Source organism: Cinclus cinclus, chromosome 3 (assembly GCF_963662255.1).
Source record: "Cinclus cinclus chromosome 3, bCinCin1.1, whole genome shotgun sequence".
NCBI classification, from domain to species: Eukaryota; Metazoa; Chordata; class Aves; order Passeriformes; family Cinclidae; genus Cinclus; species Cinclus cinclus.
In genome coordinates this window covers 90,321,102-90,345,481 of record NC_085048.1, presented here as the reverse complement: position 1 = coordinate 90,345,481, position 24,380 = coordinate 90,321,102, and the positions used below count along the sequence as shown (strand labels likewise).

The 24,380-nt window shown below is 39.4% G+C and overlaps 1 protein-coding gene across 4 annotated transcripts; it reads left to right on the top strand.

Annotated features, from left to right (window-relative positions):
* Nucleotides 1-121: 121 nt before the first annotated feature.
* Nucleotides 122-24,131, top strand: INTS7 (integrator complex subunit 7). 4 transcript variants are annotated; one of them, XM_062489282.1, is made up of 20 exons: nucleotides 122-212; nucleotides 326-455; nucleotides 1,303-1,449; nucleotides 3,719-3,856; nucleotides 4,338-4,384; nucleotides 4,877-5,076; nucleotides 6,137-6,259; nucleotides 8,877-8,994; nucleotides 9,947-10,081; nucleotides 10,562-10,659; nucleotides 11,300-11,539; nucleotides 12,221-12,358; nucleotides 13,063-13,269; nucleotides 16,713-16,907; nucleotides 17,661-17,764; nucleotides 18,145-18,213; nucleotides 19,297-19,387; nucleotides 20,639-20,737; nucleotides 21,545-21,730; nucleotides 22,623-24,131. In XM_062489282.1, exons 1-20 carry the CDS (start codon nucleotides 122-124, stop codon nucleotides 22,908-22,910), a joined length of 2,844 nt encoding a protein of 947 aa, XP_062345266.1. In that variant the 3' UTR covers nucleotides 22,911-24,131. The 4 variants fall into 4 exon arrangements, with proteins under 4 accessions (XP_062345266.1, XP_062345264.1, XP_062345265.1 ...); XM_062489280.1 differs by having other exon boundaries at nucleotides 19,297-19,429; XM_062489281.1 differs by having other exon boundaries at nucleotides 19,297-19,433; nucleotides 20,682-20,737.
* The last annotated feature ends 249 nt before the right edge of the window (nucleotides 24,132-24,380 follow it).

Sequence of the window (24,380 nt, the reverse complement as noted above, 5' to 3'; positions counted from 1 at the left end):
GATTGGCCTGCTGGGGGACGGGGGCGGGGCCTCCCGGCCTCGCCCGCCGCCGGTTCCCGCGGCCGCGCCGGGCGGGCGGGGTCAGGTGCGCGGCTGCGCGTGCGCGGGGCGGGCAGCAGCAATGGCGGCCGGCGCCAAGTCCTTCCTGGCCGACGCGGGCTATGGCGAGCAGGAGCTGGATGCCAATTCCGCCCTCATGGAGCTGGACAAAGGTGAGCCCGCGCGGGCCTGGGCAGCGGGGCCGGGCTAAGAGCTTTGCGTGGTACCGCTGTATCCACGAGCCGGGGTTGGAGGTACCTGCGGTAATTCTTGCTGTCTCGTTTAGGCCTCAGATCTGGCAAGCTCGGGGAGCAGTGTGAAGCTGTCGTTCGTTTTCCGAGGCTCTTCCAGAAATACCCGTTCCCCATTCTCATCAACTCGGCATTCCTAAAGCTAGCCGATGTTTTCAGGGTGGGGTGAGTACTATCGGTCTGCTCCTGCCCATTCATTCAAGTCTGATCCATGGGAACGCGCTGTGCCCCGGAGTGTCGCTGCATTGGAGTCTGGGAGGTCGTGCTTGCCTCACAGCACCCCTGTGGTACCCAGTCTATTGCGGTTGTGCTTGATTGAAGCTTGTTTTCCCCTTCTTTAATTAGCTTAAGTGGCTGTGAGTGATAACCACACAGTTCTTTCCGTCTGTCCTGATTTGAGGATTCTCTCTCTGACTGGTTTAAGTTCACCAGTGTAAGTTTTTGCTCCATAAGCACATTCAAATCGTAACTCCTAAATGGATGAATGATCACATGTGCAAATTTAATCTCTAACAAAGCTCGAAGTGTAGCTTTTCCAAGTGCCTGCGAAGTGATGGAATCAAAGCTGCTTTTTTAAAAGCTTACAGAAGTGTATGTTGGTGTCATGGAATCTTCACTCGTGTCTTCAGGAAGGAAAATAAATTTGCTCAGCGCTTGACAGTGGTAATTAGACTTCCCTGTCTTAGTCTTGGATGTATTTTTCCAGCAGATTGGGATCCCTGTGTGTGCACAAAACAGGCATTTGCTGACACCCTTCCTCACTGTTGTCAGCAGGTTCATTTCTCTGGAATTGGGCTTTAGTTTGATACTACCTGAACTAGAAAATGAAGTATATATAGTATATTAATAGACTCTTTTTTACTGTATCACTCTACTCAAATGTTTCTGAAGCATAGACATTTCCTTGTTTTTACTTGCTCCAAAAAGTTGTAGTTAAATAATTTAGTATTTAAAGTGCATGGATTTTTATTACAAAATAGCCTGACAAAGAAATGTGTGTGTTTTCTAACAGGAACAACTTCCTGAGGCTGTGTGTGCTGAAAGTTACTCAGCAGAGTGAGAAGCACTTGGAGAAGATCCTGAATGTGGATGAATTTGTCAAGAGAGTTTTCTCAGTAATCCATAGTAATGATCCGGTTGCTCGGGCTATTACACTGCGGTACGTATGGCATGAATGATCCTGATTTACTCTAAATCTGATAAATGGTTCTGATTTACTTCATATCTGTAGGTAACTATCAATGTGCTCATCTGGAATAACAAGACCAGCTGTAAGGTGTTGCACTTGAGCCAGGGCAACCCCTGGTATCAATCCAGGCTGGGGGTGAACAGACCAAGAGCAGCCCTGCCGAGGACATGGGGGTGCTGGTGGATGAAGAGCTGGACACGACCCAGCCATGTGCACTGGCAGCCCGGAAAGCCAAACGTGTCCTGGGCTGCATCAAAAGGGCAGTTGGCCAAGGAAAGGGATTCTGCCTCTCTGCTCCCCTCTGGTGAGACCCCTCCTGCAGAGCTGTGTCCAGCTCTGGGTTATTCAGCACAGGAAGGACATGGACCTGTTGGAGTGAATCCAGAGGAGGCAAAGAAGATGAGTAGAGGGATGGAGCACCTGTCTTATAAGAAAATTCTAATAGAATTGGGATTGTTCAGCCTGGATAAGGAAAGGCTTCAGAGTGTCCTAATTGTGTTACCAGCAGCCGAAAGGATCCTACAAGAAAGATGGAGAGGGACTTTTTACAAGAGCATGTAGTGACAGGGCAAGGGGGAATGGATTCAAACTAAAGAGAGTAGGTTTAGGTAAGATATTGGGAAAAAATTCTTTATTATGAGTGTGGTGAAGCATTGGAACAGGTTGCCCAGAGAAGTTACAGATGGCTCATCCATGAAAGTGTTCAAGGCCAGGTTGGATGGGGCTCAGAGCAAACTGGTCTAGTGGAAGGTGTCCCTGCCCATGGCAAGGGGTTTGGAACTAGATGGTCTTTAAGGTGTCTTCCAACCCAGGCTGTTCTGTGATTCAATAAGTGAAATAAAGAAGGCTTTTTATACATTGCTCTCAAGAGTTAAAAGCAAAGACATTTGTTTCTAAAAAGGGGTGAATGATGAGGATTGCTGTTAACAAGAACAAGCTTATTAACCACTTATGGTGGTGAAATTTTGTGGGTAAGAAGAACAAGGTTATTAATCATGATGGCAAGAATTTTGTGGATGGTCCCAGGCAAAACAGAATTTGCAACATTGAAATTTTGTGTACACCAGAGAAGAAAACTGAATCTGTTGAATGCATAACCTAGAGAGTAGCTATATGCAGTATATGATATCTTGATACATTTAGACCAAGTGAAAGGGCTTCCTTGTTTGGCAAAATAGTTAACTTGTAACCAAAACTTATCTGAACCTTGTTATGCTTGCCCCTATTTTTCATTCAGGCTTGTTTTAGCTAGAGCTTTATCTCTGATCAATAACTTTTAAGGAAGTGCTGTTATATTACTGATTGCTTTTGAATCAAGTGGAAAGACAAAATTACTCTGTCTTCCATGTCACTATCCTTCTGGTTTGGTGTCTGTGTCACTAATGCTATCCAACATCATCCTCTTAATTTCATCTTCCAGCCCCTGTGTAGATGAATTCAAATGTGAAGAGAGCACTTATCTTTCTGTCTTTATATTCTTTTTGTACCTCCATCTAGAACTGTTACTGACTTCACTACTGGGAGATGGGAGGCACTAAAAAATACTTAAAATACTAATAAATTCACAGGATACATAAAATAAAATGTTAAAATTCCTGTTGGTTCAGCTATATGGTGTTTTTTTCTGCCCTCCTTGAATAGTGTCAGTAGGGAAGAATGTATTGAAACAAAGAGCTGCTTAAAGAAAACTTTACCTGTGGAATTTTATTGTTATATGACTGTGTACATATTTTCACAGAACTCTTGCTAAAATTACCATCACTACACATTGTACATTTATTCTTCTTTTAATTGGATTATGCTAAATATGCCTGAAAGGTATCTGAAATAATTTTGGGAAAGTATATGTTGATTTGCTACTTTTTTAGCAGTTACACAAAAAGCATTTGCACTTTTTTTCACCAATAAGCTTATCTTATATCAATGAAAGGTGTTGGAAATAAAACATGCCACAGTGAATTCTTAATTTTAAAAGAGTTTTTGGTAAGTTTCTCACTGTGCTGATTTCAAGCTAAAAGGTATCAAAATGTAATTAAATTTTTATCAAACCACTGACACAACCCACTGGCATTTAATTACATGCTTGCTTTTAGCATTCGTTTATTCCTGTGATAGTCATGAAATAGCACTTATGTATATAAACACAGCCTTTTAACCCGTCTTTTTGCATTTTTATTTGGTTTCATCATTTCTTGATGATCACTGTTCTTCCTGATTTTGCTGTGACTTATTTCTGTAGGATGTTGGGCAGCATGGCATCTATCATTCCAGAAAGGAAGAATGCACATCACAGTATTCGACAGAGTTTGGATTCCCATGATAATGTGGAAGTTGAAGCTGCTATATTTGCTGCTGCCAATTTTTCTGCACAATCTAAGTAAGAATTTTTTTTTCTTCACTTTTTGATATTACAGAAAATGGAAACTCCATTAACACTGACATTCACAAACCTTACTATTTTCTGTTATGCTGGCTTTCATAGCAAAACAATTATGTGCAATAACAATCTAAGGAACTCTGAATACAAGTTCAGCAAATTTTTTTTTCTAAAATGGAAAGCTCATAAAGATGAGATTGAGAACTGGAATAGCAGCTTTAATAATGAATTATTTTACAGAAATTATGTTAGCAAAATGTGTAGTGTTCCTTGTCAGTTTTTGAAAGCTTTCATTTTCTCATTTAGTCATGCCTGTGTGCGTGGTTCTGAAAAGACTTAGGTTTTGGCAGGCACTCTTTTGTGTAACTTTTAATTGTTAAAACATAGTGTTTGGTAGTCCTATTTTTTTTATTTTTTTTTAGGTTTTAATTACTTAATTTTTTTATTTTTAATTTCACCTGGTACTTTCTTTTCTCCACAGGGATTTTGCTGTTGGAATCTGTAATAAAATCAGCGAGATGATTCAAGGTATATGTGTATGTTGAATGATAAAGAGGAAAAGCTTTAATTTATCTGAAAATTCTTTATTACTCATATTTAATTACTAGATATCAGAATGCTGTTACGCTTAGATGAGTCTAGTTTTTAAGTTAGCTGGCCAATAATCTGTCTGCTTATCTTAAATCCTCCTAAAATTTAAGTTTTCAAAGCACCTGATTAAAAGCCCATCTATAGTGTGATGAATAAGCTTGCAGAGACTCTCATAGGTTGCTTCAGAGGAGTTAATTTGTGTGTTACCTGCAGTGAAGCAAGGAGCAGCTTTCTCAAACAACCGTGAAAGTGTTTGATAGTGCTGTCATTTCACACCCAACTAGAACATGAATAATTAGAAGCCACTGCAACTGTTTGCACAGTCTCCTTTCAGCATGTTAGCAATCCAGACATACTCTGTGCCTCAGAACTGTCAAAAAAAAGCCAGCCCAAGGACTAACTCTGGCTGTGTTTCTTTCCTTATTGCAGGCTTGGCCACACCTGTGGACTTGAAGCTGAAGTTGATCCCAATTCTGCAGCACATGCACCACGATGCCAGCTTGGCCTCCAGCTCCCGGCAGCTGCTGCAGCAGCTGGTGACATCCTACCCCTCCACCAAGATGGTCATTGTCACCCTGCACACCTTTACTCTGCTTGCTGCTTCTTCTTTGGTTGACATTCCCAAGCAGGTAACTCTTCCCAAGGCATGCCTTCCTCTAGAAGTACAAAGTATATTTTAAAAACACATTCCGCCTGCTGATCAAAATAGACAGTGATGGCTGTGCTGGGTTGGTTGCTCCTGTGTGCTGTTGAGATAGAATACCGTGAAAATGCTGCTGCTTTCATGTTTTCTGGTTCCATTTCTAGGTGACTGTGTCAAACACACTACCCCTTTTTTACAGTTCATAACATCTTTTTCTAAATCAGGGATTCAAATCAACAAGGATAGGTCAGCATGCAAGAAAATAAATACCCTGACTTTTTATGAAAAGAGTTCAACTTGCCTGTGGAAACCAGGCTTCACTTTGCACTTCTGTATATTGTCTTGGGTTGTGCCTGTGCCTTTTGCCTTTCTTTCATGCAAGCACATGAATATTTCAATAGCATAGAATGCATTTAAAGTGGATTTCTTGGAGAACTTTGAGGAATTTCAATTGGTTCCTTACATTCACAACTATAAACCGACTAATGGGAAAGCAGTGATGGAAAAATACAGTTCTTTAAAAGCTCTGATAATGAACTTTGTGGATGTGATTTATAGAGCAGGTCTGAACACAGTGACACTTGATACTCATCCAGCTAATCCTTGTAAAGGACTCATGAAAATCTATTTGCTTTCTTTCAGCCCTGTATAGCCATGCAAGGCTGGTGTCTGTGACTGTTAGGTAATAGCATTGATCTGTCTGAAACTCTCTGCTGTGGCTCACTTTTGTATTTCAGATGATGATGCTTCTGATGGTACTGGATCTAAGTCTACTGAAATGAAATTAGAACACTTAATGTGCTGCTTTTGTTTTTATTAATGGCAGTGAACATGGAGATTTAGGCTGTATTTCTGCAGCATAGCAGCCAATACTGCATAAAAGTGATGTAGCCAGGGTGGGGATGGAGACTAAAACCATGGTTGACACATTCATACTTTTTCAAGTTACTTTTGGCTCAGTGTGTTCAACACTTCTTCCTGAGTGCTTTTGAAAATACTTCCTTCTGGTGGCATCACTCTTAAACAATGAATTTATTTTCTTGCAGATCCAACTTTTGCTGCAGTACTTGAAAAATGACCCCAGGAAGGCTGTGAAGAGACTTGCAATCCAGGATTTGAAGTTGTTGGCCAACAAGACACCACATACATGGAGCAGAGAAAATATTCAGGTCTATGTGTTTTTTAAGCTAAAGTTTATTATGAAACTTCCCAAGGAGTTGTAGAATTCTTTCCAGAGGAGCGATTTGTGAGGTAAAGAAAGGAATAACTTGCATCTCCATACCCTTAAGTTAGGTCACTCTGCCAAGCAGGCTAGCCAAGTATTGATGAGCAGTTCATAGAATGTCTTCAGTTGGATAAGTTGACACTCAAGGATTAAAGTTGAAGCATTTTTACTGAGGGAAGGCATGTCCATGCAGGAGGCTTTTGTACAGTGAGGAAGTAGCTTTTCCATCTGACAAACCCATTTCAGGTAACAGACATGAGAGCTGAATGTTTGCACTGCTCTTATCACACTGAGTGCACACCAGTGCTCTGGTGCAAAACAGCCCCTGGGATTTTGGGATTTGTCAAAACATGTCATCCAGCAAGGTGTACTTGAAAGGACAAATGGAATATTGATTTCATTTCTTAGAATTAATGGGCTTTTTCAATAATAGCCTTGTGGCTCCTTTTGTATCAGTGAATAAGTGTTTATACTGTCCCTCTGCTATTTGGAGAAACTAATGTTAGATTTTCCTGCTGCCTTCTTTCATTCACAGTTGCATATGAATTTTTTTCTCCTTTACCTTTTTCTGGTAGAAATTACGATGGAAAATAACTTCAGTTTAAGTTAATGGGAAAGTAAATATTTCAAGAACTTAATGGAACAGGGTTACAGTTCTACTTTTCCCTGGGTTATTTTTTCTTTGCTTTTGTTACTTTTGGTTCTGTGCTCTTGGAGCATAAGGCATCTGGGAGGAAAAACTATGCAGGTTTTTGTTACCAGTCATGTGAGAAATAAAGCATGTTCTGCTTTATCCTAAGTTCTTGGAGATGATGATTTGGAGTGTGCAGAGCTTTTTGCTTTAGTGAACTGCTTTATTCTTCATAATGGATTAACTCCATAAATTTATTTCCTTTTAGGAATTTTAAGGAATTATAGGTTTATGGATTTTTTGCAGAGAAAATGCTACTCTATCCCATTATATTTTGTTAGTATAACTACTGTATCTCAGTAAAAGTGAGAGATATTGATAGCATGGCTTTCATGGTCATGTAGTGTTTTGAAGTAAAGTGGGCGTTCTGATGGTTGAAATGCACAGGGAAAATGTTTTACTGATGTCAGAACTAAACCACTGACTAGGTGAGAACAAAACTAATTTTCTGAAGCTTGCTACTACTTTCTGAGTGGCATACAGAAATAAGAGTTTTTCCTGAATTCTGAATTTAAAAGTTGACATTTTGAGTTGGGGAGTTGTTCTCCATAGTTGTGTTTGTACAACAGGGACTGGAACAGACCCTCCTTTTCCCATGGCAGGAAACCATGTACCAAATGGTACCAAAAGGTACCATCTTTTGTACCTTTTTACCAGCAAACATTGGTTAGTGTTTTCAGCATTTTAAGTCTGTCCTGTGTAGGGCAATTGGGAAGTTTGGTCGTTGCACTGTGGAGGCTTCACTGATTTCTAGACATCAGCTTCAGAAGCTGTTGTGGCCTAGAGCAGTCCATCCTGCTAATTCCTCTGTGCTCCTGGCAATTTTCACAGTTACTGTTCCAGATATGCCCTGGGAGCTCATCTGGTAGCACTGCAGTAAAACATCAGTATCTTGGGAGACATCAAGACTCATTTTCTGCTACAGTCATTAGATCTCCTTCTGTCTGTTGATGCCATTCTATTCAGTGGAGTAGCAAAACACTACCAGTAGGAAATTGGTATTTGTACCAATTTGTACTAATTGGTACAAATCACAGATGTATTTAGAATTTAACCCTTATACCATACATATATACCTGATTAGAACAACGTGGGGGGTTTTGTATGTTCTGTGGAACTAATTGTGGTGTTTTTCTTTGTTCCATTACTGGCTCTTTGTCATTCAGTTTTGGCATACTCTAAAGCATAATATACTTATGTTTTCCATTTGTCTCATATTACTGCCCCTCCTGTTGACTAAAAAAGCATCCAAAATCAGTGAATGACTGAACTGTGGGCAATGTGGGCATAAGGAATTTAGAACAGTGCATTTAAGAGTTACTCAAATCTAAATGTGGTAAGGCTTGTGATAAGATCTGGCAAAAGGCAATAAAGTAAGACAGGAGTTCTACAAATGAGTTAAAACATAAAATGCACCTTAATTTATTTACCAAGAACGTTAAACTCCTGTTGGACACCAGTACTGCTAAAGGAAATGACACTTGAAACCTTGCTCTTCAGAGGCTTATATTTATATAAAACTTTGCAGGTTGTTACAATGCAAAATAATCATTATGCCTGAAACTGTCTTAAAATATTTTATAGTATTGGGTCAATGAAACCAAATAATATTTTTGCCACTGATTTTTAATTAATGAATGACTTATAATTTATGTTTACTAGCATATAGGACCCACTGTCACTTTTCTGCAAACCACATCTTCAGTCCTTTAAACCAGATGCTTGAGGACTTGACTTTTGATTTTAGTACAGTATGTTCTGTGGGAAAATCTTGATTTTTTACAACCTCTCAGAGAAGAGCAACTAAATTTTTCATACAGATAGCTCACAGGACTTCTTACCTTTGATATTTTTCCCTGCTGATTTTTAGGCACTCTGTGAATCTGCTCTTAACACTCCTTATGACAGCTTGAAAATGGGCATGTTATCTGTTCTTTCTACGTTATCAGGGACCATTGCCATTAAACAGTACTTCAGCAGTGCTCCAGGTAAGAAAACTGGATTAGATGGTTACTTTTGGTGTTTTAATAGCTTTTGGTGTTTTCTGCTGATGATCAGTTTCATCTAAACACTTCGTAGCATTTTCTAAAACTATTTTTGAACTTCAGAACACTGAGAGTCAGACCGTGTTCATCATTTGTAAACTTTAAAATGGGACACTCTATAGTCATGAATAATGATGGTTTTGTTGTTTTGTGGGTACTGCAGTACATGAAAAGGATTTTTGCCTTTGGGTCTTCAAGTTGTCTTCAAGAAATGTATTGCCTCTCAAATGGCTGACCTGCATTCTGCTTAAGGTGCTTTGAAACTATGGATTTGCAGAGTTTTTGAGTAGCAGGGAGGCTTCCTGATGTAAGAGTGGGCTGGCACGTTAGTCTTCCACCCTTATGGGCTTGACCTACAGCAGCACCAGCTGAACCCCTCTGCTTTGTGATAATATTCTGGAGAAATTGTAGAAAAGGAGTAGACTTTTAAAAGTGATTAGAGGTATCTTGTTCTCAAAATTATTATCATGTTCTTTTCTCTTTTTTCTTCTTGAAAGCCAGACTGCCCTAATGAGTGTTATGAGCTCAAATACATCGACTGCAGAAATGAAAAAAAAAAAAATACATCCTCTTCAGTCATTCTGGCATGGCTCAATGATTAATAGACTCACTAGCTTTTTTTAATCAGACATAATATTTCTTAAGGCAATATTTCTCTGAGTCCTGAAATGTCAACCTTTAGGTCCAAATGTTCTTTCTCATGTGTCTCACTTGTGTAGTATTCAAGAATGAGTGAGTCTCTGGTTTTGTCTGAAGAGAGAAATATTTTCATCCTATTGTTTAAACATAAGAAAAAAGCCTCAAATCAATATAATTGTTTTGCAGAAATGTATTTAAAGATCTGTGGTATATTTATGGACTGTGCAGTTTTATGTTCCATTTGCCTTTTATTTAGGAGCAGCAGCTACAACTGCAAGGTCATTTGATTTAGTAAAACTAGCACAGGAGTGCTGTTACCATAATAACCGTGGCATTGCAGCTCATGGAGTGAGAATTCTGACCAATATATCAGCCTCTTGCCAGGAGAAAGGTAAGGGGAAACAAGGGCAGTGAAAAGGCTCTGTTTGCAGTCAGGCTTATGCACTTAACACATATTAACTCGTCCTGTCTGTGAACCTGGCTGTAAATCTGTCTGATCCCTCATGCTGGTTAGGGAGAATGGGGGCTATTATCTAGTAGGGAATACTCTGTATGGTTTTATGAATGGTTGGGAAGGTTCCATCTTTGTCTCATTTAGAGAAAATTACTGCACACAGTAGAACTCGTGCTAAATGAATGCTTGTTTTGCCTTTGCTGTAAGGCTAGTGAATTGTTGGTCAGTCTTTGAAAGCCCTTTGGACAAAGTCTGTTACAAAATAGTAACAACAGGGGATTTGGAAGTCTTGGTTCTATAAATCTAGATTTATGCATGCTTTGCAAGTGTCAGTGTGGCTGCTGAATAGTTACCCAAGACATGGAATGGCAGGTCAGAGAACAGAACAGAGAACAAACTAACTCTTTCTTTTTGTAGATCTTCTGCCTTTGGAGCAAGATGCAGTTTTTGGCTTAGAAGCTCTTCTTGTTCTCTGTAGCCAAGATGACAGCCCAGGAGCTCAGGCAACCTTAAAGGTGACATTACTGTTGTCTTTCCCTTCACAGCTGTAAGTTATAGTAACAGCTTGTATAACAGAGAAGCTGATGTGCACCAGATTCTTTCTGGTGGAAGCATAACAGACTGGGGGAAAAGAAGATTTTTCTGGTTTGCCCATAACCAGAGTTCAGAGCAGTTGAGAAACTGAGCATAGCTAAGGTACAGCTCCTCTCAGCTCTAGGATAAGAGGATTGTTGCAGGTGGCAGGAAATGTTCCTCTCAGAGGAACAGCAGTAATAAAACATGAACATTGGATGGAGGTGGCTCTGGAGGACAAAGGGAATCTTGGAGAGAACTTGCTTTTTGGAGATGGAGATGCAATGTACATTATCACAACATTTTTATAAATTATTATTCTTATTTTCCCACTTCAGAAACTTATCAGTAATTTTTGTAGTTATTTTCCATAAAGGCTGATGATGTGATAGACTACTAATGTTTCTTGAATTTGTGATGTATTTGGGCTCTTAGAAAAATCTCATCTTTTGTAGAGTACATAGTTCTCAAAATGTCAGATCTATGTTTCTGCAGTCCTGCTTGCAGCTAAGTCAGTGTGCCTGGCTCTTTTGGCTTTGAAGACATTGTGTTGACTGGACCTGTGGATTGTGTGAGTTGCAGATCACGCTGACTTGCATGGTGAAGCTGGTGAAGAGCCGCCCCCACCTGAGCCAGTCTGTGGTGGAATCCCTGCTGGCACAGCTGCACAGTGCCCAGGACAGTGCCAGGATCCTCATGTGCCACTGCCTAGCAGCCATTGCCATGCAGCTGCCTGTCTTGGCAGATGGGATACTAGGAGATCTAATGGACCTCTATAAATTAATTGGACAATCTGCCACAGATAAAAAGCAGGAACTCCTGGTAAGACCTCCTGTGATGGATAAAGTCTGTGTATTTTGTGAATGGACTGTATTTTAAAAGGCAGCTAATACATTTGTTGAGTCCAGGTTAATGTGCCAGTCTGTAGCCACTATTTTCAATTTTGTTTTAACTTCTGACTCCGTATGTCAGTGTTCAGTGTAGAAATATCTCCTAGATGGAGCTGTACTATGCAGTGTATTCCATTAGATTTTCCAGCAGATGGCACTGCTTAGGCAAAGCGGGCTATTGAAATTATTGGGACATCTAAAGTAGTGGATAAAGGCCAAATGACAGCTAGCTCTATTTACACAGGGTGCTCTGAGGCAAATTACTTAATATCTGTAAGACAGAAAAATGCTTTCATCACATCTGCTTGGAAAAGAATTTGAATTTTTAAAAGAAATTAAAAGCTTTCTGTTAATGTATTTGGAGTATTTGAAATATTTCAGCTAGAAGGCGGAGGAGAGATACTTTAATTTAAAGTTACTTTTATCTACAAGAAGTACTTGGATTGCTGTAACTATTTAAAATATATTGACTGAGAAGTTTTGCAGTTAAAATATATATATGTAATTTTCTGTGTAGTTTTGAGCCTGAAATAAAACAGAAATGGCTTTTTTCCCTTCTTTTCTTTAGTTATTGAAATATAACTTTCTTCCCCACTTCTCCTCTCTCTACTAGGTTTCTCTTGCCACAGTGATATTTGTTTCCAGTCAGAAAGCTTTGTCCACAGAAATCAAAACTGTTATCAAACAGCAGCTTGAGAATGCCTCCAATGGATGGACAGCCTACAGGATAGCCAGGCAGGCTTCCAGGATGGTAAGTGAAAATACCTGGAGAGAAATGGTTTGCTGTGATTGAAGGAATGCCAGGGATTTCTTTGAATTGGATAAAGGAATAAGCAAAATAGTAGGACTTGGGAGGAGGAAGTGAATGAGGGGAAAAAAATGAAAGTCACTTTCCCTCTTAATTCCTGGGAATGCAGATTCAGATATATATCCTTTGGGGCACTCATCCCATCAAAATGTTTTTCTCACTTGTCCTTTGGAAGTATTTGAAAAGGAAGTAAGTGGTGTCCTGGCACTTTCTTGAGCATATACCTAATCTCTGTTGTGCTCTTCAGAATGTGAAGGTCATCCTGATGTATGGTTCTCTTTCTTCAGTGTGAAGAAAGGAAAAAAAAATATACTGTTCCCCTTTTCTCTTCAGTAAATTCACAGTTGGGGTAAGAATTACATAGAAACCCAAGTATGAGATGCTGAGGTAAATTTCCAATTTTTTTCCTCATCTTTTGTAAATAAATACAATACTTTTTTACAGGCTGGTATTTCTATAAAGTAAGTACTTGCGCTTTTATTTATTATTAGGATTGCCAGTCAAAAAATTGGAAAAAGTTTCACTGTTTCTGTTTTTAGGCTGGGAGTAGTTCTGGAGATGTTCCTGTTTTCTTATTTGTGTTAAGTTTTGTAGAAATCCCCAGCCTTCTTTCATATCCCCTTTCAGAAACATTCTTGTCATTACAGGGCAACCACGACATGGCCAGAGAACTGTACCAGAGCCTGCTGACCCAAGTGGCTTCAGAACACTTCTACTTCTGGCTGAACAGCCTGAAGGAGTTCTCCCATGCAGAGCAGTGCCTGACAGGCCTGCAGGAGGACAACTACAGCTCTGCCCTCTCCTGCATTGCTGAAGCCTTAAAATCCTACCACAAAGGAATAGCATCACTGACGGTCAGCACACATCCCTAGTGGTGATGTTTCTGGGTTTTGCAGCATGACTCTTGGGGTTCTGTTCTTAGCTCTCTGAAAAGTTCTTAAATATGTTTGGCATCTGCCAGATTCTGGTTCTCCTCTGCAAGCATCTCAGTTGTAACATGCTGCATCTTGAGAGAAAAGATCTGGAAACTCAGCCATGTGTGATTAGCTAGATTTCTCTTTGCTCTTTCTTCTCTCTCCACCCCTCATTTCCTGCCTTGATCAGATCATATATGTGACAGATCTTGTTTAATTAAAGTTACAGTACTTACAATTTTCCACTCCTTGCTTTGGGTGAATAAAAGCTATTGTACTAGTCAAGCCTGGGAATGGGCCTGAATTGGCTGCTCTCTTCTTGAAATATAAAGAAGGATTCAGTGGTCTTCCTCCCTCCTGCTGAGCTCATGTTGCCTTCTATTTGGCAGTGTGATCTCATGGAATCCCAACAACAAGCTAGTAAGAAGAGGGAAGGCAATTCAGTTTCATCAAATCCAGCTGGTACCTGCTTTTATGCAAATACTTTCTCCTTCTCTGAAGTGGTAAAAATACCAAGAAGCTGTGTGATGTCTGTGAATGTAAACAAAAAAAACCCATTAATGATTAGGGACCTTCAGTTCCTACTGTGAAGTTGCTTGTTAAGCAAATATGATCCAGCTTCACACAATACTTTCTCATATTTTTGTTTCCATGAAAAAATCTTTGCATATGGTTTTCTGTATGCCATTTCAGTTAAGCTGCTTTGTTGTTTAGCTACTGGACAGGGTCATGACAATTTAGACATTAGTGTTTAATAAAGTTCAGATATTACTGTTTATTAATAAAATGTCCCTGAAAAAGCTGAATTACATAAATTTCCACTTTTGTCCTCTGAAAGACTTGAAGTGTTTGTCTTTAACTGTTGGCTGACTGAAAAAGGTTTTTAACTCAAAATTCAACACTTCAAGATTGCTCTAATATGGAGAAGACATTGAGAGGAGGACCTCATCTAATTAGATGTTAATATTTAATATAGGCAGGAAAATAACTTGCTTAAATAGGCCATATTGTGATCCAGTAATTTAATTACCCCTTCTGCAGAGTTTGGGGCTTTTTTTCTTTTGAAGGATTCCTATCTTCATCTCTTCTGCTGACTTAAGTTCCTGTTGCAAATAGTGCAGCATCCTCCTTGTGGATGATTTTGGTCTGGGGGAGCAAGTACAGGTTCTGTAGGTTAGAGGGGAAGAAATTGGGTTTTACTGCTGATTGTTGCTGACTTGTTGCATCACTCTGGACAATTTCCTAGCTGTGCTGGAGTGTATCAGCTGTAAAAGGAGCCACTCACTGCTTGTCTATAGAACTCAGCTTCTCCAAGGGGAGCAAAGTGCCATAAAATACACATGACAGCCTTGAAGGCTTTTGCTCTCTTCCCTCTGGCCTGAGCTTTCCTGTTGCTGCTGTTTCAGTGCAGAGCATGACTCAGCACTGCTGGTACCACAGAGCAGTGGTGCATGTGATGAGCCTTGTGTAGCTGCTCCACTTTGTAGCTGGAAAACACAGTGTCAGTAAATCTCTTGCAGATGTTCAGCCATCCCAGTTTAGCAACAATGAAATATTCAGACAGTGCCTTGTTGGAAAATTTCTCAATTCCTCCTTGATATACATAAAACTGTCTTGCACTGCAGAGTGTTCTTTCCTGGGAGTTAGTGCACTTGAGGGAAAGAAGTCCCTCTGCTTTTTGGATAAGAGCTTCTCCCTGGGGAAGAACAGGGACTTGTCAGGAAGCCTATTGACCACAGTCCCCATCTGTCTTGCTGTGTGCTTGGTTGTAGAGTTAGCAGTGGTTTTGAATTTCTGGTCTGCTCTTTCTGGCACAGATCATGTGTCTCATTGGAAGCACTGGGTTTATTTTTCACTGCTCGTGATCTAAAGAAGATACAAAACTTGAACAAAGCACTTATACAGCCATTGGTTAAGTAGCACCAATTCCAAGTATATTGATAGCAAGTGGTGGTGTTTGAAGAACTTGGTTGAGCCAAAAAATATTTCTGTCACTTCCAAAAAGAATTGTAACTGATTTATTGCCCATGGCAGATAAGGTAAATTGCAGTATTAATGAGACAAGCTTGTATTTCCATTTACAAGAATCAAATCTAATTTGTGCTACTAAAAATGTCTGGGTTTTCTGATACGAGTACTTTACTCTTTAAAAGTGTGTAGTCTGTGTACAGCAATTACAGTGCAGTGTAGTCCTCTTCACAGAGGGTTTTCTGAAGCCATCCTTGTAAAAGAAACTGAACAATTCCAGTTAAAAAAGGGATTATTTTTGTGCCCTTGGAGAAGGAAAAGCAAAGTCATAGATAAGAGAGGCTTGATGGTTTGAATATGAAAGTTTTATTTTTTCAGTTGCAGTCTAGTTCAGTGGTTTCAACTGGATGCAGTGGGCTGATGTTTCCTCACTTTAGTCAATAGTGGGCCAGTTCTCAGATGCTTTGTAAGAAACCACCTAGCTGGTTTTCTGCCAGCAAGGAAACAGTTCTTAGTAAGGTTTTGGGGTAGATTATAACTTCTTGCTTTGAGAAGTGACCTGGTGAGGAATAAGAAGCACTGGGGAAGATAGGCATGAATCTAAGAGAAAGCCCCAGTGTTGCTTTGATTTTGGAGAGGGCTTGTTCTTCTCAAAATCCAACAGTTTAAGAAAAATAAGTCGTGGATTTTTGGCTTAACTAGTATCAAACCTTGAGTACTGCAGTTTTCCCCCTCCTGGGTGTCCTAAGCTGTCACAGATGCTTTTGCAAGCACTTAGGGAGCAAAGCTTCATAGAACTGTGTTTTCTGAAAAATAGCAGCTTGTCTACCCTCCTGGAATTCTGTTGTTTACTGTTTTTAGTTACTGGTCTTACTAGATTGTGTCTCTTGCCTTCATGAAATGCAAGGTTCAGCGTCTTCATAATGTTCCCATCCATTTCACAGTTCCAAAAAAATCACCCCTTCCTCTTGCTGTGGGTGACTTCAGCCAATTCTTTCTCTTCTGGCTGATGTAGAGAACTACTTTTTCAATCCTCGTGTTTCTTGTTTGCCATCTAATTCAGTGTACTTTTTTATGGTAAAGACTAGTTGGCCTAGTGTCATTTGAAGCCTAATGGCTTGGCCTTGGAAAAAGAGGAAATAGGTGCCCTAACAGTATTTTAACAACTTAAGTGACATTTGTTACAAGGGTGACATGCTTGGAATATGACTTTGTAATTATGTAACTTCCATGCCATTTATATTTAGTATGATTGGAACTGTGCAAACCTGTTAAATGTAGTTTTAAAAAAGCAGCTTTTGGAATTGAACTTAAGGATTCAGTTTTCTGATGAGACTGTTCAGTGGTGCTGCAGTGTGATTTTATCATTTTTGCTTTTGACCTTGTTTGTCAACATTCCTATTACTGTGTTTCAGGCTGCTAGTACACCACTTAATCCTCTGAGCTTTCAGTGTGGATTTGTGAAACTCAGGATTGACCTTCTGCAAGCTTTTTCTCAACTTATTTGTACCTGCAACAGCCTTAAAACAAGTCCACCCCCAGCTATTGCCACAACAATTGCTATGACATCAGGAAATGATCTCCAGAGGTGTGGACGCATCTCCAACCAGGCATGTGCTCCTGCTCCATTCTTGTGCACTCTGCTTCTCAGCAAACATATTTGACAAAGGAAATGAAAAGTAGTTCTGAAGTGGGTTTTTTTTAAATCGTGGATTTTGCTTTTCACCTGTAGCTCTGAAAACAGCTGCCTGTAGCAGGCTGTGTTTTGAAGCTGAGTGCGCACGTGTGTTTTTTCCTGCAGTCATGCACACAGCTTCCAGGGATATGCACATAGCAAGTCACTTGGTATGCTCAAACTTGCAGCAAGGCTTTCCACACCTTGCTCTGAAACACCTCAGACACTCTGAGTACACCAAGGAAAAATATATATATACCTGAGGATGATTCTGCAGCTCCTTTTGCTGAGAGTTGGTGCCTGCCTTGGTACCCTACGGAACACCAAGGAGGTTTGCTTTTAAATCCATGTAGTCTGCAAGAAGGAACCAGTGGGTGGTCATTGAAAGAGCTATTTGATTTACTGTAGGGAGTGGAGGAGGTTGTTGATATTTTTTCCTTTTGCTTTGTTTTTAACCCAAGGAGATTTTGTTGGTGAGGGAAAAATACCTGTTTAATGTGTGGATAACAGTGTGTCACTTTGGTAATCTTTATCCAAGTGAAGAAGCAAGAACTTAATGAATTTTTCTCCAATATACCACCTTGTTCCTTCACTGTTGTAGGTTACAGTGTAGTGGCTTTCTGGATGCCTGGGGTTTTGTTTGTTTTGCTTTGCTTTGTGTTTTTGCCTAGTAACATTGTCTCTGCAGATGAAACACTCAATGGAGGAATTCCGAAACTTGGCTACACGGTATGGAGATCTGTATCAGTCATCTTTTGATGCAGACTCAGCAACTCTAAGGAATGTAGAACTGTATCCTTTAAAAATCCTAGAGTTTGTCCACTTCTTCACAAGGACAGCACAAAGCATAAGAATCCTCTTTTCTATGAAGACTGCCACAAAGTAATATTGAAAGTCAATAGCATAAAAATTAGCTGTCAATTGCTTAAAACCTATTTGAAAATAAACGTTACCATATTATTGTTTGGAATTACTTGATAAACAAGTTATGACACAAAAATTGGAGCAGCATATAACTTGGTAGTGTCACAGTTCTTGCTCTTTGTTCACTAAACGGATAATGACCATAGGATTGCTTCACAGAAGCGAGGAAAAGTGCCACTGAGTACACTGCATTTCTTGCTTTAGGTGCCAACTTTGGAAGTCTTTTAACTCCTTAGTATTAATATCAGACAACAGCAGAGCTGCCTGTTGATTTCACATGCAATAGAAGCTCTGATCTTGGATCCAGAATCTGCAAGGTAGGTTTGATAGTTAACTGCATACTCCTTTTCTGCTTATTAATAAATCCTTGGATATTTAAACCTAGGAATTCAAGCAGTGTTCAAAAGGTTTCTCAGTAGACCTTTCTAATTATATTCTGGGCAGGCTTGAGCATCAGTTGCTGCTGTGCTGTACTTGGCAGATTAGGGACTCTCTTTTGGGTTCTGCATTTCATACTGAATTTGCTCTTGAGAGCACTATACTGGACTTATCTTAAATATAGACTTGAACTTTTAATCTCTCCTTTAGCCACTTATTTTAATTTATGTAATTGTGTGTTAGATCCCTTACCTGTTGCTTGCACTTGTAAGTGCACCTTAGCTTTCTTCAAAGTTGTGAAAATACATGCACTAAATTAGTTCAAATTTTTAACGTAAAGCCATCACGTCTGGCTCTTTTTTAAACAGTGAACTTAAATCCTCTAGAAAACGGTGTTGAAGTACTGATGAATTGAATCACTGTTCAAAAATCTCAGGCTGAGATAAAATGGAGAATACTGTGGTTAAAATCTGATTTTTATAGCTGGTAATAAAAGGGAACATCCTAAGTGCCTGTAGTACTCACTGTGAATTAAGCATTGCTTAGAAGGTGTATTAGTCAAATTTGTATGAAGCTGGGTGTCTATGAGATGGAATTCTGTTCAAAGGAGGAGATTGTAAACTTCGAGGTTTAGTTTTAATTCTGACCAGAATTCTTGCTTTGTGTTGTGAGATTTTCATGACTGTTATAAACTCTGCAGGGTTAAATAAAAGTCAGGGGAAGTAAGTGTGCTGAATCTGTTAGACCTGTCACTGCTTTAACTGAGAGGGTGGAGACAAGAAGTGAATAAATGGTAGTTAAGAAAGATTTAAATGTAAAGGGCAAGTCTTACAGTGGAAAAATAGTTTTAAAAACGGAGTAAACAGTTTGAAAGACATTTCTTAATGCATTTCATGTTGTAATCTCTTGCCACATCTGTTTGGTCATGTGCCTTCCAGGTTATGATGAGGAAAGTTAGACATAATGAAAAGTTTCATGGTTTGTTTTTTTATTGTTTTTTTTTTCTTTTTTTTTCTTTTAAGTTTCCAGGAATATAGCTCAAATGGAACAGCTCATGTTGAAAGTGAATATGAAAGAAGAATGATGTCTGTATTTAATCATGTACTAGAGGAAGTGGAATCCCTCAACAGGAAGTATGCTCCTGTGTCTTACTTGGCAAGTAACAGTTTTAAATGTATATTGTGTAGAGAAAGGGGCCAAAACCCCAGAACTCCATATATCTATGGTTGGCAAGAAACTGGGAAGCATTCTCAGTTACTTAACGTTACTGACACAAATGGTCTCCGTTGACACACACTTGTTTAAAAATGCTTCAAGAACCATTTTGCTAGAACATCTGAGTGGTAACCTTAGTGGTCTGATTAAAAATAATCTTCTTTAAATTCCCATCCTAAGAGCACAGCAGATGCTGGTAAGGTAACTACAAGTGCTGTCAGAGCCCTCACCATACTCACATGCAAACACTGGAGCACATTCTCCTCGTTCATATTCTTGCTGTGAAGGAATTTTCCCACTCCAACACAGCAGCCCAGCTTTGGTCCCTGAGCTGCTGGTGGTGAGCACTGTGCTTTGTGAGTGTAGTATTTCTCTTATCAGTGCAGGTCATCAGAGAGCACAGCCTGGAGTGTGTTGGGTGCAAACAGTGAGCTGATAAAACTCTCCTTTACAGGGCTGGTGGATTTGGCTCTTATTGCTCATGAACATCATAAAGATGAAGTGCATGTTAGTGGGAGCAAGGTAGTTTGTTTGTCATGGCTAGCATCTATTTGCCCTTTTTCTAAATCCAACAGTCCTTACCAATTCCAAATAGAATCAAAGAGTGGATCATGTAAACCACAGCAAAGGTAAACCTTGTAAATTTAGTTGTGGCTGGCTCCATACCAAGGCAGCTTGGTGACTTCAGTGGCACTGCTCGTGTTCATCTGAGCCAGAGGCATGGTGCAGTGGGAAAAGAAGCAGTAGACAAGAGGCTTCAAATTTAATTATTGCATCAAGTTGTGATAGGTGCCAGTCTTTTGGCTTGGAGGGGAGTTGTATTTTGAGAGTTTTTGTCTAAATGTTTCAAGCAGATCCTGCTTTTCCAGCTCTAGCACTAGGACTGGAAAGATTTGTATTTTTCTTTTGCTTGGCCTCCTTGTTTTTTCCAGAGCAGAATACCCCCTTCAATAAGGGGCAGAACATAAACAGAGAGGCTCAATGTAGTCACTGTCATCTTAGTGGCTGTAGTTCTATGACTGTATTAATATATTTTTGGACTTAAAATGGAAATTCCTGCTGTTTCAGTACCTCACCTCAAGTACATGTCTTTTTCCTGTGTCATGAATAATATTTTTTCTCAACTGTTTTGGCTCTTGTTTCTTGCAGCATACAGCTTGTCTGTGCAATGCTGTCATTGCCTTGTTGAAAGTTCCCCTTTCATTTCAAAGGTACTTTTTCCAAAAGTTGCAGTCTACAAGTATTAAGGTAGGTACTGCTCAAATATGGCCTCAAATTTCTCTTTAGAAGTGCTTTACTTCATGAAAAAAGCTGTATTGAAGGTGCAAAGCTTAAGGGTTTTTAATGTAGATATATAACTGCAAATAGCATTGGGGTTAATACATTAGGAGTAACTTGAATAGCATGTATGTATAGTTGTTCAAATCCACTAGACTGTCACTTAGGCAAGTGGGATTCAGTTCTTTGATTGCAAAGCCTTGAAGATAATATGTAGCTGGACTTTTTGTTGATTCTGAGTCTGCAAAGCTAAATAATTCTGGTCCTGGGAGGGCAGCTTTTATAGATTTGTATTTTTTTTTTCTTTTTCCTTTAAAAAGCAATGTTCACAATCTTGGAAGAAAATTGTCCTATATTATCATCTCATTGACTAAGAATGACTATATATGACTATGGTCATGGTTGTTTTGTTTTATTAAAGTGCTCCTTTTTTTCTGGGAAAAGTGAAAGCCTTAAGTTTTTTAGTATTTACTCTTACTGCACTTTGCTTCTCTGTTCAGCTTAATAGACTAGTGGTTATTCTGTCAAAGGTTATTTTTTTTTCCACATCTTTTGAAGAAGTAGATTAAACTGATACAAAAATACCTGGTATTGCTGATGATGTTTATGAATTAATATAGTAATGAGTCTCTGATAATGTATGTGTTTCCATTTGCTGGTTTTTCTACCCACTCGCTCCTTGAAAATTTTTCTATAAGGTGTCCTCATTTCATCCTTGTTTTGTTTGCTTTTCTGGAGTCTTATAATTACATTTTGATCTGTTTATTTTTGTTCCAGCTTGCTCTATCCCCATCTCCAAGGAACCCAGCAGAGCCTATAGCAGTACAGAACAACCAGCAATTGGCCCTCAAGGTGGAAGGAGTGGTTCAGCACGGATCTAAACCAGGCCTTTTCCGGAAAATCCAATCCGTCTGTCTCAATGTCTCTTCAGTGCTGCAGAGCAAATCTGGACAAGACTATAAGGTACGGATAGAACAGAGCCAGGAAGACTCTTAAGCTTTTTTGCTGTGTTTTGCTGTTCTTTTGTTTGACTCTGGGTAGCAGAATTTCCAGGATGAGATGAATGGGTGGTTCTGTAATCCTTTCACTTCTGCCAGTTGACATTCAAGCACTGGCCAGAGCCAAGCATAGCTTGTGGAGGACATCTGGGATTTTAAAGTCTGCAGTATGTCAATACCTTTTTGTAACAGCTCTTCTTCCAAACAGAGAGGGCTTTGTGATGTTTAGAACGAGTCATTAGGAATCAGCCTAAGATGAGGAAAACTCAGTCTAGTTGTACATTATACAAAACTTCACAGAGGAAAAAAACAAACAAACTAGGAGTAAGATTATTCTCTATCATGTAATCTCTTAGAATTTTTTACAGTCCTTCTAAGGTTCTTCTCTTTTGTTTGTGGAAATTGCGGGACAGACTGTTCAAATCAAATAGCATCTGAGGAGACACATACTAAATTTAAGTCAACAGTTTTATCAAAAATTGCATGCCTGAGGTTTAAGTTCTGCTAACATGATACTTAGTGAAAGGCTTGTTTGGGTTGGGTTTTTTTTTTGTTTGTTTTGTTGTTTGGACTTCTCTGAGGGGGAATAGGAGAAAGCCAGTGGCTTGTAAAAGAACAGGACTGAGAAGAATGTGATGTTTGACTCACATTACTTTGTGGAAAAGTAGAACCCTGGGTAGAAGATGACTTGTTAGCTTGTCAAACTGCCTCAGGTATGCGCATGTATTGGTTTAGGAAAATTGAGCACAGATTTTTCCTTTATTTTTCCCCTCCCTCTCCTTCCAGTGGAGAGCTGAAGACTTACTTTTGGCAGCTTGATGTAAAATGGTGTTTTAACCTTTCATCCGTGTTCTCAGATTCCTATTGACAACATGACCAATGAAATGGAGCAGAGGGTGGAACCGCACAACGACTACTTCAGCACTCAGTTCCTGTTAAACTTCGTGATCCTTGGCACCCACAACATCACTGTGGAGTCCTCTGTGATAGATTCAAATGGTATTGTCTGGAAAACTGGGCCTAAAACAACTATTTTTGTTAAGTCTCTTGAGGATCCATACTCTCAGCAGGTTCGTCTCCAGCAGCAGCAAGGACAGCCTCCATCCCAGCAGCAGCAGCAGAGAACTGCCTACTCACGCTTTTGATTCCCAGAAGTGACTCTGTCCTGGTCAATTGGTGTTGCAGTTTTTCTTGGATACTTTTTTCTTTTTTTTTTTTTTTTTTTTTAAGACTTTTTGTATAACCTTCAAGTAAGTCTCAGATGCCAGTTTGTTGCTTTTTAAATTATCTGGGGTAAATTTGAACTTGATTCAGCAGAGGCAGCTGTTCAAATTTGGACTTGTGTTCTTATTATAAGAACTTCTACAACTTCTACCTGATCTCTAACTTCTGTTTACAAACCTGTTCCAACAGGCTCCACAAACTACAGTAGCAGGGGACACTTAAGAGCTTGTTGGCTGGTACTTCCATGCAGTTGTTTTTTGAAGCACGTAGGTCCTAATGTCAGGCTTACTGGGAAACATTTCACTTTGGCTGATTATACAGAAATGAATGTAATACCAAGTGTGTATCTTTTAATGTGAAGGAATTGGCAGGAATATCCAGAGGTTCTTTTTCTGACATTTTAATAGTAAGTTCCAGTATTTGGCTGCTGTATGTATGTTATTACAATTCATCAGCACTACTTGATGCATGCAGCTGAAGGAAAAAAAATTGCACTTCACTTGTGATACCTGGTCACTGCAGAGGGAGGAGACTGCTTGAGGGGTTGCTGTCTGGGGAATCTTGCAAGGGGCAGAGTTTTATAGGTGGCAATAATCACTGTCTCTCAGATGATATGGAAGATATTACTGTGTTGTTTTTAAATTTTCATGCATCTGTATTTCTGAAGCCTTTAGTTTTGTTGGGGGTTTTTTACTTGCTCTTTTAAGGGGGAAATTAAAGTGAATGACAGCTTGCAAGTTAGCAGCTTTATTTTTTAAGAGGAGTCCTTTGTACCAAAGCTTTGTAATCTTATGTATTCTTTGACAAACTTGCTAAACTTAATTGTTAACTTTACAAGACAACTTGAAATAGAATTTTGCCAATTCTAGAAATGGATCCAGAATAATTTTGGAAATATACTGCTTCATACATAATTTGCACACTTCCTTTGTGATATAAAAGGCTGAACTGTATCCAGACTCACAGGCAAGAGATCACATAACATGACCCTCACCTGGTGTTCATAGTCTCTGCTTATCACTCTGTAGGAAAGCAGGACCCACTTGAGTGAGGAGGAGGAAGGATGCCACTTCTCACATACTTCAGCTTGTTAATCCCTCTCATTGGAGCAGAAATTTTTAATTGTTATTTTCTCAGCAAATTCCCATTATACTGTTATTTCTTCAATCTGATTTCATTTTAGAGCTGACTGGAGTTTACAGCTTTTGCTTGATTCAAGTGCAGAGAATATGATAATGAATTGCTGTAAACTGAGGCTTCTTTTGCATAGCAAGATGAAGAATTTTTTGCTGTGTTTTCGCATAGTAGTTCCTCTTGACTTGAGACTATCCGAGGAAGAAAATAAACTGGAAGTGATGATGCTAGATGTCTTATCTTGGTCAGGCTGTAAT